At 57.3% G+C, this 14,918-nt stretch overlaps 1 protein-coding gene across 1 annotated transcript; it reads right to left on the bottom strand.

Annotated features, from left to right (window-relative positions):
• Positions 1-1,170: 1,170 nt before the first annotated feature.
• Positions 1,171-13,647, bottom strand: AARS2 (alanyl-tRNA synthetase 2, mitochondrial). The gene is given in 23 exon segments (XM_077764865.1): positions 1,171-1,869; positions 2,285-2,395; positions 2,507-2,590; positions 3,127-3,237; positions 3,472-3,594; positions 3,873-3,981; positions 4,134-4,243; positions 4,321-4,458; positions 5,077-5,217; positions 5,307-5,420; positions 5,577-5,749; positions 6,007-6,151; positions 6,588-6,721; positions 7,215-7,326; positions 7,436-7,474; positions 7,819-7,927; positions 8,127-8,272; positions 10,264-10,408; positions 10,965-11,132; positions 11,345-11,490; positions 12,016-12,207; positions 13,437-13,552; positions 13,555-13,647. Coding segments are annotated over 23 exon segments (2,886 nt in total). The 5' UTR covers positions 13,610-13,647; the 3' UTR covers positions 1,171-1,704.
• Positions 13,648-14,918: the final 1,271 nt, after the last annotated feature.

Here is a 14,918-nt window from a genome sequence, read left to right as displayed (position 1 = left end):
GGAAGGCAGGGAACCAGCAGGGGTTACTGGAAGGCACCAGACAGTAAGGTTCCAGGTCTCCACAGCGCTCCTTCACACTGCCCTCAACTTTACATCCCCACCCGGCCCCCTCTCCTCCAGCCCCCTCTCTCCTCCAGCCCCGGCCCTGGGTGATGCGGTGCTCCTGATGGGCAGGAATGACTAACTTCAGGGGACTGGATAGTAAGGCAAATTGTCCTTCAGGAAGGGAGTAACAACCAGGATGGTGGGAAGTTTCACACGGAGGTGGCTTAGCTTTGACCTTCAGGTGTCCCGATTCCTAGTGGTTACCATGGGTAAGTTAGCATCTTAGAAGCTCGGTTAATCCTTCAGCGGGAACCGGTGAAAGGTGGCCACAGGATGCGGAGGTAAAGCTGTGCAACTTCACAGGGCCAGGCAAGCAGCTGGGGTTCAGCGGAATCCGGCTGGACACTGGTCCTTTACACGCCCTCTCACCAGTGCCATAATTAGGATGAGAAATCACGCAGGAAGCCGGGCTCTGCGCTAATAATTTTAACTAAATGGCCCTAGAACTCAGTCACCAGGGAGTCTTTGCTCGAAGACGGGGCCCCCTGAGGTCCTTTCCTTCATCCAGCAGCAGAGATTTGGGAAAGAGGTGGAACTTGAGTCTGGCTTGGTGCTGACTGGACTCATTCTGCTAGGGAAGGGGTGCTGCCCTTCATCTCTTGGCTCCCTCCTGCCCTGAGCTGCTGGTCCTCAGCTTTAGCTCAGGCCTGGGGCAGGTGCCCTGGCCCTGCTCTCTTCAGACCCCATCACCGGCCACTTCCCAGCTCCCCCCTCAGGACCCCTGCACTGGGTATGTCCTCAGCCTGGAGCACTCTTCCCTCAGAGACCCTCTTGGCTCACACCCTCCCCTCACATGCCACCTCCCAGGTGAAACAGCAGTCCCCCCCACCCTCCTTATCCCTGTTCTGCTTTCTCTGCGCACCTCATCACTGCCTTACATCCTCTACCTTCTTTTTGTTGCGTATTCTGCCACTAGACACAAACCCTAGTGCAGGAAGTTTCCTCCCTTTGGCTCTTAACACACTCTCAGCAACTGACCTGTCCCTGCTGCGCATTTGATCAACAAATTACCAGGGCCTTCGCTAAAACGTGAAGTCGCTGTGAATGAGATGAGTGACACCAAAGTGGATCTGCCTTACTGTAACGACTTTCGTAAGACAGTTGTGGATCTTGGCGGCCAGCGAGGCCTTTGTGGGTGCCCGGGCTGGCAGGGGAAGCCTGAGCACCTGTGGCCCTGAGGATGGTTCTGCTTTAGATGACGGGTGACCATTCCATCCAGCGGGAGGGGTCAGCCGGGTGATGGGGCACCCATACCAGGTTGCTGGGAGGGGAAAGCTGTTCTTTTTTAAGCAAAAGAACTTCCGGCATTTCTTGGCTGCACTAAAATACTTTTTGACGAGCAATCACGCCAAGGTAGGCCATGGCTTCACATTCACCCAGTTGGGGTGTGTCTCTGGGCCCGCTTCGGCCTTCCACAGCCCCATCTCCTTGTCCACACGGGGCCGGGCCCAAGGCAGACCCCTAGGGCTCAGCTGCCTGGCTTCCAGCTTTCAGTCCCTTGCTTCAGCCTCCGGGGAGGCTCTGCTGGCACCTGCAGTGTTCCCGGAGATGGCCCGTCTGCGGTGTGTTCAGTCTGTGTGAGTCCCTGGCAAGCCCGGCTCAGAGCTGGTTGAGGGCGTAGGTTCGGGCTGTACTGAGGGCACCTTCCAGGTCAGCCGTGGTTCCGGTGCCCTGAGCCACCACTTGAGAGCCCCAGGCCTTGCCCCCCATGTGGCTGCAAACCGCCAGTGCCCAGGCCTCTGCTGTGAAGGCCGGTGTGGTGCCCTGGGGACCGAGAGACAAGGGGCAACGATGCAGAGCAGCCCTCCCCACCCCTGTTCACCCAGTCTACTCTCGAGAGTGGCATCATGGTGATTCGTGCTCCCTCCCCAGCTGGGAACATGGTAGGGAAATCAAGTCAGGAGACAGGAGAGCATGGGGCTGGGAATGTGTGTGGAGGTTAATGCATGTCTGCTACTTGTCTGCAAGGGATGTGTGGCCTGGAGGGAGTGGTTCGAGTTAGGGAACCCCATGGTGCCGTCTCTGGTTGGGGGGGCTGTGGTTAGGGATGAGACGGCCCCATCCCCATCCTGGGGTGTCCTCCTAGATCACCTCTCTCTAGCCTGGGAGGAATCAAGGGCGTGGAACTGGAGAGCTGGATCAGCAAGGGCGAGTGGGGCTGCTCTCCAACTTCCCTCACCTGGGCCACCTGACAGGCACACAGCACGTGCCCCAGCGGCTGGGGGCTGAGCAGTAGCACAGACGTGCGAGGCGCCCGCTCACACAGCTGCCGTACCACCTTCACCAGCACCTGGGCAAGGAAGGGCAGATGGTGACCCCACGGCCCCCTGGACTCCCAGCTACCTCCCAGTCAGGACTCTGTCCTCCCCAGACCCTGGGGCCACCCAGCGCCAACACTCACTGAGAGGGACTCGGTGGAGACTGTGTCCACAATCAGGGGCCCCTCTGAATGCCGCTGCAGCAGCTCCTGGGTTTTCTGCGCAGCCTGTGGGGCAGGAAGGACGGCACGGGATTCAGGGAGGACGGCAGCCGGGACCCACTTTTGAACCGAGCCCCCCTCTGCCAGCAAAAGTCTTTGGCTTGGAGCAGAGGGGCCAGGGGCTCTGCCTCGAATGGCCTGTGTCCTTCCTCTCTTCTGTCACCTTGTCCCTTTCACCATAGCTCCAGGACCCTACAAATAGGCCACTGAAGGTGAAGGACTAAGGCTGGAGCACAGATGGAGGACAGGGGGCGGGAGGAAGGTGGATCCACGGTCCAGAAGCACTGAGGGCTGAAGTGTAATCAAGTCAGCCGGCTTCCTAGAGGGAGAGTCTCAGCCAGACTTAAGAGTTGAAGGAGAGACACAGTTTGGCAGAGAAAGAAGTGGGGGGACTGGCCTGGTGACGGGGCCAAGCTGGCAGGAGAGAGAGGAGCTGCACCCTGCCCCCCACATCGGGCCCCAAGCCAAGGCCTCGAGGCTTCTCCGTGTGGGAGCCGGAGTGCCTCTGCCCCTCGCCGAGCGCGCCGGGTACCTCCTCTCACCTGCCCCGTTTCCAGCTTGCGGATAGCAGTGTTGGCACGCCGCTGCAGCACCTTCAGTGAGGCCTGCAGCTCCCGCCGCTGCCACTGGGGCATCAGAGCAGTGTCCACGGCCTAAGGCCACACACAGTACATCAGCCACACCCCTGCCAGTCTTGGAGCCAGGAGCCAGCAGAGCAAGGGAAGAGATCACACCCACCACATCCCACCCTGCAGACAACAACCATCTAGGCCAGCAGGAGTCCGCCAGGAAGTGGGGGAGAGACTGGAAGGGTCTGGGGAGGCATGGGGAAGGGAAGACGGCCAGGAGAGGGTGGGGGACAGTTCCACAGTGGCGGTGACCCTCACATCAGTGAGTCGTCCCATGTCCTTGGAGAGTCGCTGAGCCTCCAGTGCATCCTGGCTGCCCCGACTCAGCCGCTCTGCTGCAGCTTCGACCTCCTGGGCCAGAGCCTGGCCCACCTCTCGGGCCTGCCAGGAGGGAAGAGGACAGTCAGGGCGGCTCGGCTCACCTTCACCTCCCCAGGACGGGGTTCTCAACCCACTGCCAGTCAGGGCCAAATTACAGGCGCCCATCAGGCCCAATCAGGGCACCAAATCATCACAACAGATGCCGGCTGTTGGCAGCGCACACGTACGAATGCTGGTTCTGCTGCCGGGCACCCCGCAGCCTGAGAGTGTCGGCTGTGTGCCCCCCACCCGGCCCCGGCCACATCCAGCGGCCTCCTGGGCCCTGCTGGCATGCCAACCTGCTGGGCCTGCTCCCCGGTGACAGCCAGCAGGCGGGTGGTTCCCCTGGAGAGCTGGCGCTCCCCAGTGATGACCAGGTCCCCCACGGCCCCTGTGCGCAGCAGATGCCTGTAGCCAGAGGGAGGGAGGACATCAGTGATGGCATACTGGGATGGAAAGGAGTGGCCTCAGCGCCAAACCGGGGGCTGGTGGCTCCAAAGGCCAAGCAAGGGTGAGGATCCGGGGCCCCAGGCCAGGGCAGGCGGGAAGAAGTGACTCACGTCCCGCAGCACAGCTCCACAGAGGTCTGCAGTGCAGCCTGGGAGGCGGGGTCCAGCGCATCGGCCACCGGCACTCCCACTGACACCACCCGCACAGGGTCCGGGTACACCTGCCGGGGGGAGGGGAACAGTCAGTTCACTAGCTGTGAGGGGCAGGCAGTCACACCAAGGGGCTTCCTCAGCTCACCTCGTCCAGAGAGCGCAGGCCAGGGACACGGGTGGTGCGTGCCAGGGCCACCTCCTCCACGTACACTGCCTCGTCCTGGCCCACGGCCTCCTGCACGGCGCCCTCCACGGCCCGGAGCTGCTCTGGGGTCAGTGGAGCCTGGTGGGGTAGGGGGGATGGACAGACCAACAGGTGGTCAGCTCCGTGCCCGTGACTAGTGCAGTGAGCAGCAGTTCGAGTTCATGGACTCCCCTCAGGTTGTAAAACGGTGGCTAGCGGATAGCAGGCACTCCGTCAACCTTGGCAGAGCAGAGTTCTCTTCCTTAGAAAGCTACTGGGAACTGCGGCCCTTTCATTAGGCACTACAAGTTGATGGGACAGGAAATGCTGTTCTGTACTGAGGCTCACGATGAGGGCCAGCCCGATGGAAGAGAAACAGGACAGGGGAGATCCAGGAGAAAGGACAGAGCCAGATGTGCGAGGAAGGAAGGGAGACAGGGTGACAGGGAAGGGAGGGCAGCTCTGTTTGAGCAAGAAGGTCTTGGGTGACAGCAGGGACAGGGAAGTTGGGCGGCCGGAGGCCCCGGACACTGTCTGACCTGAGCCCTCACTGGTGCAGGATGACAAAGGGAAGACGTCTCCCACGGCCTCACAGTGACTGAGCGACAGGGAGCCCAGGTCCTCGGACTGGCCAAACTCCTCTCACCACCAAGCCACCAAACTACCCCCTTTTAAGCTTGCTTCCTCACTCGAAGCCTGTCTGTCTGTCTTGCTCACCTGGATGGCCACGTCGAAGCGTAGCCGCTCGGGGTTGAGATGGGAACCTCGCTGCTCCGTGCCGGGGCCCAGGGCCCGCCGCAGTGCCCAGTTTAACAGGTGGGTGGCCGTGTGCTTCTCCATGCAGCCTAGACGCCAGGCCTGAAACACGTTCGTCACCCAGGATCGTGGGCGGTAGGGAGAGTCAAGAGGCTGCAGGAGATCCTGAGTATCCGGGCTCGGGTCCTTACCTCATCTATGTGTAGCTGCACCTGGTCCCCAACCTTCAGGCTCTCAGGGGCCACAGCCTCGTGCAGGATGAAGCCTCCACAGACCTGGGCCCGGGCCACTGGGAACAGTACATCCTGGGGAAGGGCAGGGGCCAAGACACTGGAGCAACTGCTTGTAGCTCTTCCCTCCCCTTGGCTCTGTTCCCAGGGTGGGTCTGCCTTGTGCAGAAATTAACTTTGTGTCTGTGTGTGTGCACGTGTGTGTGCGTGTGCGTGTACATGGGGGCTCACCTCCTGCCCCACCCGCACCAGGTAGCCTCGGTCTGAAGCCTGACCACCCTGTTCAGCATAGAAGTTGGTTTTGTCCAAGAGGAGGCCACAGCGCTGGCCTTTCCCCACGGAGGCCACAGCTGTCCCATCCTCTGTATATAGCTGGAGCACCTGGGCCTCGCAGGCACCAAACTCTGCCAGGGAGAAGAATGGTTATCAGTGCTGGGCAGCAGTGTGGGCCATGGGCCGTTGGTCTGGCCCTTATTGAAGCCAATGGGCATGTGGCTGAGGGGGGAGGGGCACTTTCAGGGGCCACAGTGACCCCTGGTGGCCACTGCCCACCACCTGGGGAAATGTACAGGGTTGGTAGTAATCCTCACAGATGGCCCTCTGTCCCTCCCAACAACCGCCAGGTACATGTGCCGCCACCGGCCTCCATCCAGCCTCTCACCATAACCCCCGCTGGGCCGCAGGGAGTAACTGTACTTGGGACTGTCGTCAGTTGGGGGCACCCCTCGGCGCTGCAGCTCCCCCAGCGCGTGGACACTCAGCTGCAGTCCCTGCTCCTCAGGTGGCTTGGCCTGCCGTGAGCGGTGCTGCAGGAGGGATGCGTGCCTGTGAGGGGGTGCACGGACAGTGCGGGGGGCGGGGGCTGAGCCTCCACAGGGCCCTGTCCCTGCCACACGGCTGTGTGGACCCTGTAGCCCCTCTGGAAGAAGCCTTTGGGGCTTGGTTGGCTGCCAGAGACTCTGGGCTGGCTGGTGAACCCCCATCATGCAGGGTCTCAGGACGAGGCCTCCTCCTTCACCCCCCAGCTCCCCTGTCTAGGATGGCGTGTGGGCCTCTCCTGCGGTGTCCGGCCCAGGGCCCTAGTGTTCTTCTCTACAGGCCGTGGGTGGGCCTGAGGGGAGGGAACAGACCCTGTCCCAGCCTCCTGTTTCCCTCAATAGCTGCAGCTCCTCCCCCAGGAACTCGGAGCTGGGGAAGGGACTGTCCCAACAGAACCGTGGGCGGGGGTGCCCCAGCCTGTACCTGGGCCTCCTCCTGGGCCAGCCGCGCCAGACCAGCAGAATCCAGCTGCACCCCCTTCTCCTCCAGCATCAGCTCTACCAGGTCCAGGGGGAGCCCCAGGCTCCCAGACAGCGATAAGGACCAGGCCACTTCAGCTTTGAAGAAGGAAGACAAAAGGTGTTCAGAGGGGAGGGCAGGACAGACTGAAGAGGAAGGAGTGAGGAAGGAGTAAGCACCAGGGCTTTTCTAGCCACATGGAAGCCAGCAGGTACCAAGCACAAGTGTCCCCTCCGTACACCAGGTAGGTCCAGGAGAGGGGTCAGGCTTTAGGCTCCAAGGCCAGAGCCGGGGGCAGCCTGGGGGACTCCCTTGTCATCTGTCATTTCAGAGAAGGGAAGCTCATTCTCGGCATGAAGCCAGCCTTGGAAAGCAGAGACTGGAGGCAGGGCCAGCTGGGCAGAGGGGAAGTGGAGGGAGGCAGGGTGGCGTCCCGCACAGAGATGTGTGGGTGCTGTAGGCAGTGCAGGGAGAGGGACATGGAGGGGGGGGGGTGGAGGCTAGGCACAGGCCTGCCTCAGAGCTCCCTCCTCTGCCTGCCCCTGGTTCGCCTGAGTGAGGCCCTCTGCCTGGGCCAGGCCCCTCACTCACCTGGGAACAAATCAGAAGGCCCCAGGCGCCTCAGGGTCCGATCGATGATGCGCCGACCCCGCTGCAGGGAGGCCAGGAAGGCTGCCTCGTCCTCAGACACCAGGTTGGCTATCTGAACAGGGGGCAAGGTGGGCCTGGAGCTGGGCCTCCTGGGAGGGAAAGCCGCTCTCCAGCCCCCCCCCCACCCCGTCGGGCCCTCCCTCTCCATCCAGAGCCAGTACCTGGGCCGAGTGCTTCTGCAGTTCTGGATAAGCGTCTCCCTGGGGGAGGTAGAGGGCTGAGCAGGTGTGAAGGGCAGCCTCCCCACCCTGGGCCTCCCTGAGGACACCCGCCTTGGAAGGTGAGCCCTGGCCGATGGATGGGGGTATGGACTCAAATAGGGAATACGGGCAGAAGGGGGCCCACACTCAAAGGCTCAGCAGCCAGGGCAAGGAGGCCTCCTGTGGGCCCCCTGATTTTTGGACTCAATCTTAGCTTTCTCAGCCTGATGAGACCTGGGGCTGGCCATTTCAGGCGGGTAGCCTCGGCTGAGGGCCCTGTCTGGGCTGAGTGGCAAGCTTCCTGGGCACCCGGGGAGGCCCAGAAGAATCCGTTCTGTCCTCACCAGTGTCTCCACCACCACAGGCACCAGGCTGCCTAGGAAGCCAGGTGGCGCCCGCAGCACCTCCGTAGAGAAGCGCACAGCTCGACGGAGGATCTGACGAAGAACCAACCTAAGGGGTTCAGAGGCCAGAGAAGAACCCCCCACAACCCCTGGTCAGCAGTATGGAGAGTGGGGGGGACGAGGGCCGGAGTGCGTGCTCTCATCACAGAGCCCTCTCCCTTCCCCCACTCCTCCTGCCATCCGTCTCCATCCTTTCCCTGCCCCCCCAGCCACAGCCCCTGCCTCTCTCCTTGCCCAGCCAGACTCACGGGGCACCCGACATTCCTGGGCAGACACCGTCGGCGATGCAGATGCTGAGCGTGCGGATGTGATCGGCCACCACGCGGTACGCCATGTCTGTGCGCCCCTCGTCTGCTGCTCCCACCCGGCCCGAGTAAGGGGGTGCCCTGCAACCCTGGAAAGCGGGAGAGAAAGAGACACAGCTGCTGGTCCTGCCTGATGCGGCGCAGGTGGGGTGTCCTTCATCATGCCTACAGCATCCGCCCTCACCCCTAAAGCTGATACATCTGGAATGGCCTGGATGGAGAAGGGAGCCAGTTCCTGCCCTCCCCAGGCCAAAATCAGCACTAACAACGATCACAGCTGTGATCGTTCACTGAATTTCTACTGTCAGAATGGGGTGGGTGCTTGAATGAAGCGTCGTCTAATATCCCAAACATCCTGCTCTGGGAGGTTTATTTCTCGTCTCGCTTTAAAGAGGAAACTGAGGCTCTGAGGAGCTACGTGCCAAGAGGCCACACAGCGCATCGGGAGTTGGCCTGACTCCACGGCCCACACCCACTTCTCCAGCCTCTAGGGGGCAGGGAGGGAGGTGTGAGCTGCGCCTAAGTGTTGGTGCTCCAAAGCATCCAGCTCCAAACCCATCTCTTCCCTGAGCTTCCTCCTCTCATTAACAGTCCTGCCGTTCACCACGCTGCTCAAGTCAAAAACTAGACGTTAGGCCTTGGCTTTTATTTCCCCTCCCCATCCAATCTGTCATTGGGGCTTTTTGCTCCTGTTCTGTCTTTGTGAGATCTTTCAAATCAGTTACTTTTCTCCACCTCCACGGCTACCAGCCCAAGCCATGCACTCCTGTCTCTTCCCTTTACTATGAAATAGCCTCCCAACTGGTTCCTTAGCTTCTTCTAGGTCTCCCTCCAGCCCATCCTCCGCACAGCAAGAGTGGCCTTTAAAAGTGTCAACCAGATCATGCCCCTCCCCTACGCTGAGCCCTTTTCACCGCACTTGGCATAATAAAAGCCCCACTTTGGACTTCAAGGCCCCAGAAGGTTTGACTTCTGCCTTCCTTTCTATGGTAGATTATTTGCAAAAATGGCCACAATCCTTCCCTCTCCAACGGGCAGGCCGCTTTACAAGGAGACCACAGCTGCTTCCCATGCACGGATAGAATCTATTTCTCTATCCCTTGAATCTAGGCTAGCCTGTGACTTGCTTTGGCCAACAGAATGACGTGGAAGGACACTGTCCTGAGCCTAGGCTGCAAGAGACCTCGTGTACTTCTCCTTCTTGGAAACTGCTGCCTCGTGATGGGAACAAGCTTAAGCTAGCCTGCAGCATGACAGACACACAGCCCGGTCACTCCCACAGCCCCCAGTAGCCAGCCAGCCAGTCCTCGAACTACAGCTGCCTAGCAGCAGTCTACAGGTACAGGGAAGAACTCACAGAAGGCCAAAAGGTTGGCCCAACAGAGCTCGGCCACCATTGCTAGCTCACAGACTCATATACTAAATAAATGGTTGTTACTTTAAATTACAAATTGTTAGGCGTTTTGTAATACAGCACAATCTCAGTGAGCATTCTCCAGCTACATTCCAGGTGATTCTACTTTAGCTAGCTCTAGCCACCTTTGTGTTCCTTTCCTGCCCCAGGGCCTTGGTACCTGCCATCCCTATGCCAGGAATGAGCTTCCTTCCGTTGGCTGGTTCCTACTTTTTCAGGTTCCAGCTCAGAGATCACCTCCTTGAATGAGCCTTCCCCAAATTACTTCATCTAAGATTCCTCTGCACACCCCCCCCAGTTACTATTATCCATGTTACTACCTGGTCGCAATCTGCAGTCTTGTTCACATCTGCCATCTTGTTCTTTCATACACTTACTTATTTATCTCTTAGGCTACAATGTAATCTCCATGATCTCTTTTCTGTTTACTGCTGTTCTGCCTACTAAGCACAGAGGACTACACACAAAGCAGGCACTAAACACATATTTTTTGAGGAAATGAAGGAAGGGAGGAGTTAGGAGCAGTATCAGGTAATGGATACAAATCCCAGCCTCACGGCTGACCCTGGTACCCTTGGCTGGTCACGGTTCCCACGTGCGGGAATACTCAGAGTTCTCAATAAAGATGGAAAACACCAGCTTTGGGAAGGGAAGAGGCCGGCTCACCTGGTGAATGGCGTTGAGCAGCGGGGAGAAGAGATCAGTGTCGTAAGTGGAGCGTGTGCCTTGCAGCACAGCCAGCAGCCTTTCCAGCCCCATTCCCGTGTCCACGTGCCGCTGGGGCAGGGGCTGCAGGCTTCCATCTGCCTCTCTGGCCAGGGAAGAAGTGCAAGGTTAGGCCCTACACCGGATTACAGGGGTGAAGCAGATGCCCAAGTGCAGTGGAGGAATGAGGAGGGGCTGGTTCATTCTGAAAATGAACCAGAAGGCAGTGTCCACCCCTCCCCCACAAAGGCAGACAGTGATGGCCTTGGGTCCTATACTTTCCATAAAGGGTGATCTCTACCCTCACCCCTGCTTGGGCCCTTGCCTGGACCCACGCATCCCCTTTCTGGGACAGAATTCTTTGCCCTGAGAAAGAGACAGGTCCAGGCTGGGAGAAAAACCTTAGAGATTGCCAGGCTCCGTGTCGCCGTGTGATAAGAGAACAGAAGCCTGAGATTGGCAGCGACTAGTTTCAAGTGTTATGAGCAAAGGCTAGGGTTAAACCCGTTATTCCCTGAAAAGTGCTTAGAAGTGTAGCCGACAGACAGTAAACTCCATGTACGTGTTTGTTTTTTTTTAATAAGAACTGGATCAAAGTCTTCTGAATGCAACCTTGGCCATTTCCGGCCAGGGATTTTCCCGCTGCTTCCGCGCCCCGTTACCTGTTATGTTGAATGAAGACCAGATTCCACAGCTCCACCAGCTGAGGGGCTCCCACCCTACCAGCCAGATCATAGTGGATCTCCGTGCAGGGCCCACAAGGCCCAGTGTCCCCCATCTCCCAGAAGTTCTCTTGTGGTCCAAAGGAAAGCACATGGCTGGCAGACACCCTGCCAAGAAAGCCATGCGGGGGTGGGGGGTGTAGGGAGACAGACAAACCTGGAAGCCGCAACTCTGCCATGAGAGCCTCAGCCAGAGGAGAAACAGGGCTGACCGCAATCTCCCAGGATAGGCAGAGACTCTGACGACCAATGCGGGCACTTTCTATCTGCCAGTCCGCTTGCCCTCCGGAAGTGGACATAAGGGGCGGAGGCAGACTTACCCTAAGCTGAGCCAGATGTCCCTGCTCTCCAGGTCTGGGTCCAGCCCGGCCTTGGCGTCACCACCAAAGTAGGAGACCCAGAGCCTGTCCGCAGGGATCCCGTAGACCCGAGTCAGCAGCTCCCAGGCCATGCTGCAAGCCTCCTCCTGCACACGGGGAGGGCGGAGGAACACGCATGAGAAGGAGGCTCTGCAGAGGCACCAGTCATGCACGTGAGTTCAGGCCTCAGCTTAACAGAAAAGTCCACTGCCCGCCTTGCTTCCGGAACAAACCAGGACCATTTCTGCTGGAGTTTCTTTCCTGCCCAGAAAGCTTCGCCCCTCTTCTAGATCCTTTCTTTCCAGTCCCACTCTCTCCGTGAAGTCGTCTCTCCACCCTAACCTGGGACGGCTGCTAACTCCTACATTTTAGTACTTCTGTCTGACCCTTTAGTCATACAATGATTACTGACTCGCCGTTAGGCAGGAGGCACAGTCCTGGCCCTCGAGCTTACAATCCAATTAGGGAAGTGAGACACATTCTTATCATCCGTGTTCTTCAAGCACTTTGCCTTCCTGGCTAGTATGAGCCCTGTCTAAGCAGACACTAGGCCTGGAGACAGGACTCATCTTGAGCACCTTCTTGGTGGACCACTGACCCTTTCCTAACTCTAGGCCTTCCTGGAGACTCACCTTAAAATATTCGCCCCTGAAAGCCCAATTGCCGAGCATCTCAAAGAAGGTATGATGGGAAAGGTCTCGGCCCACATCCTCCAGGTCGCTGTGGCGCCCTCCAGCCCTCACACATTTCTGGCTGTTGGCCACACGTCGGAAGCCTGCCATCTCGCTTCGTGGATCCACAGTGCCCAGGAAGATCGGCTTGAACTGCAAACACAGGAAGGTCCCGACTCTCACTACCTCAGGAGACGGGAGAAGTGGGGAGTGGGGTGTTCAGAGCGAAGGCTGACTGTGCCCCTGAGAGCGCAGTGTGGTCTTGGTTAAGGGGGCAATCTGGACACCCGGAGGCACCCATCTCTGATGTGTGTAGAGCAGATAGGAGATAAATAAATCATGAAACAGATACTCTGCTAGTAAATTAGGCAAGGTCAAAGGAGGACTATATCGGTGGCGGGAAACAGGGCACCGAACGGCTTTATCCTCCACGTCGGCTTCTTTAAACCACACCCAATAACTTCAGTATTAAACCAAGACCACAGGGTACTGGGCACACCTCACAAACTCAGCATTTAATAGCCTCTACAGTTGGGGTGCTTGGGTGGCTCAGCTGGTTTAACGTCTGACTCTTGATTAAAAAAAATTTTTTTTAATGTTTTACTTATTTCCTGAGGGGAAGAGAGAGAGAGAGAGAGAGAGAGAGAAAGTGTAAGCAGGGGAGGGTCAGAGAGAGAGGGAGACACAGAATCTGAAGTAGGTTCCAGGCTCTGAGCTGTCAGCACAGAGCTGGACACGGGGCTCGAACCCACTAAATATGAGATTATAACCTGAGCCGAAGTTGGACGCTTAACCGACTGAGCCACCCGGGGGCCCCTGACTCTTGATTTTAACTCAGGCATGATCTCACGGTTTCTGAGTTCAAGTCCTGCATCAGCCTCTGCATTGACATCATGGAGCCTGCTTGCTATTCTGTCTCCCTCTCTCTCTGCCCCTCCCCACTTGCTCTCTATCTCTCTCAAAATAAATAAAAATAAACTTTTAAAAAAGCCTCTAAGGTTAACCGATCCTCCCCCTCCTTGCTCATTTTACAGGTGAAGACAAATCTATAGAGGGCAAGTGGTGCTCAAAGTCAAAAGCTTAGAGAACAGTCTAGCACATAGTATGTGCTCAACAAACGTTTAATGCATGAGTTACCTTTATTTACAGCATGAATAAATGAAGCCAGACTTCCCCCAGCCAGTCTACCCCCAGAGAACTCCACGTTCTCCATTCTTAGACCTAAAACTAAATCCTCACCCTGAACTTCCCAAGTCCAGTCCTCCCCAAGCCCCAAAGCCAAGAGCTCCGTCCCCCGCTCCTTTCGCCCAATCCCGCAGCGCCTTTCTCCCCGGAAAAAAAATCACAAACTCCGCCCCCGGTCAGGGTGGCTCTGCCCCCACCTGGTTCATGCCAGCATTGACGAAAAGCAAACTGGGGTCGCCGCGGGGCCGCACCGAAGCGGACGGCACCAGTCGGTGGCCATGGCGGTCCCGAAAGAAGTTCAGGAAGGCGTCCCNGACCTTCGAACGGCCCGCCGTAGTCGCCGGGCTGCAGCTGCCATCGACACCGCCATCTTAACTCGGGGCAGCAACTTCACGGGGTCAAGGGGTCCTGCGGGGATAGAAGGTGACGTGGAAAGGAAGCCACGTTCTTTGTACAGCGGCCCCTGGCGGTAGGAGGACTCAAGACAGCCTCTGCTGCCTGGCTAGAAGTAATCGGGAAGGGGACCTCCTCAGTAGGCCTGCCTAGCACATAGTAGGCCCTCAATTCTTTCGTCATTAAACAAATATTTATTTAGAAGCTACTATTGCATTGTTTGAGGCACTTACGATATATTAGTCACAACAAAATTCTTTAACAAAAATCCTTGCTCTTCAGAAATCTATATTATAGTAGTAATTGTTATGTATTAATTTTGCAGGGTTACAGTTGGAGTTGCAGTGAACAGGCTTGGATTCAACTTCGTGTGGGCTCGCATGCCCATGTGTGTGTTTCCAGGCTGAGGGAAGAAGGCAGAGTGCCAAGGGAGGTAATACCAGCATCCATTCAAGAAACGTTCAGTAAATACATATTGAATATCAACTATGTGCCAGGCACTGTCCTAGGCACTTGCCAGTGCCCTTTGCCCTTGGCATTGGAAATGGCCATTTTGTTCTTAGGGATTGAAGCAGGCCCCTTAGAACAGGAGCCTAATGGAGACAGAAGCCAAACAGCATCTGCCTCATTATTAATTGCTAAACAACATTTGGTCTTTTAATTTGCCTGGGGATTAGAGGGAATCCAAGTTGTCAGGCAGGATGAAGCTGTTGACCAATAGCTGCAGAGATTTGTCTCTCTCTCTCAGTTTCCCAAAGCCCTAGGGTGTTGTGTGCTTTGCATTAGGGTAAGAGACGTCCCTGTTCCACCTCCCGCTTCTGTCTTTTTCTCCATGGTGACAGCTGTGACCGTGATGCCAACACAGGCCCTTGTGGGTACAGCCAGGGTCCTCTTGGGGCTTCTCATGATAACCTCTGCTCTTGGCCTGGGAAACTTAACGTGAAGAAGAGAATTCGTGAAGGTTAAAGCCTAACAGGGACAGCCGAGCCAAAATCCACGCGGTCACCTACTAGGCCTCAGCCATCCACATGGGCTCTTTTGGTCGTTCTTTATGAGTTATTTAGGGACTTTTGGAACATGGTTTCCTTGGGAAATGTGTAGTCTTGGACTTGAGTTTCTATAGCAATGGTGAATTCTCAACTCTGATTTCTGACAGAATATCCCATGATTCTCTGTGTCTTCCCTTGCCCACATCAATTAAAAGTGTTGTTTGAAAGCGTGTTTTGCCTGTTTTGGTTTTTCCAGTGTTTTTGGAACAGGAACCCAAAGCCAGATGGGGATTTCTG

The sequence above is a fragment of the Crocuta crocuta genome, unplaced genomic scaffold (genome assembly GCF_008692635.1).
Source record: "Crocuta crocuta isolate KB4526 unplaced genomic scaffold, BGI_CrCroc_1.0 scaffold44, whole genome shotgun sequence".
NCBI lineage: Eukaryota > Metazoa > Chordata > Mammalia > Carnivora > Hyaenidae > Crocuta > Crocuta crocuta.
This window is presented reverse-complemented; position numbering and strand designations above follow the sequence as displayed.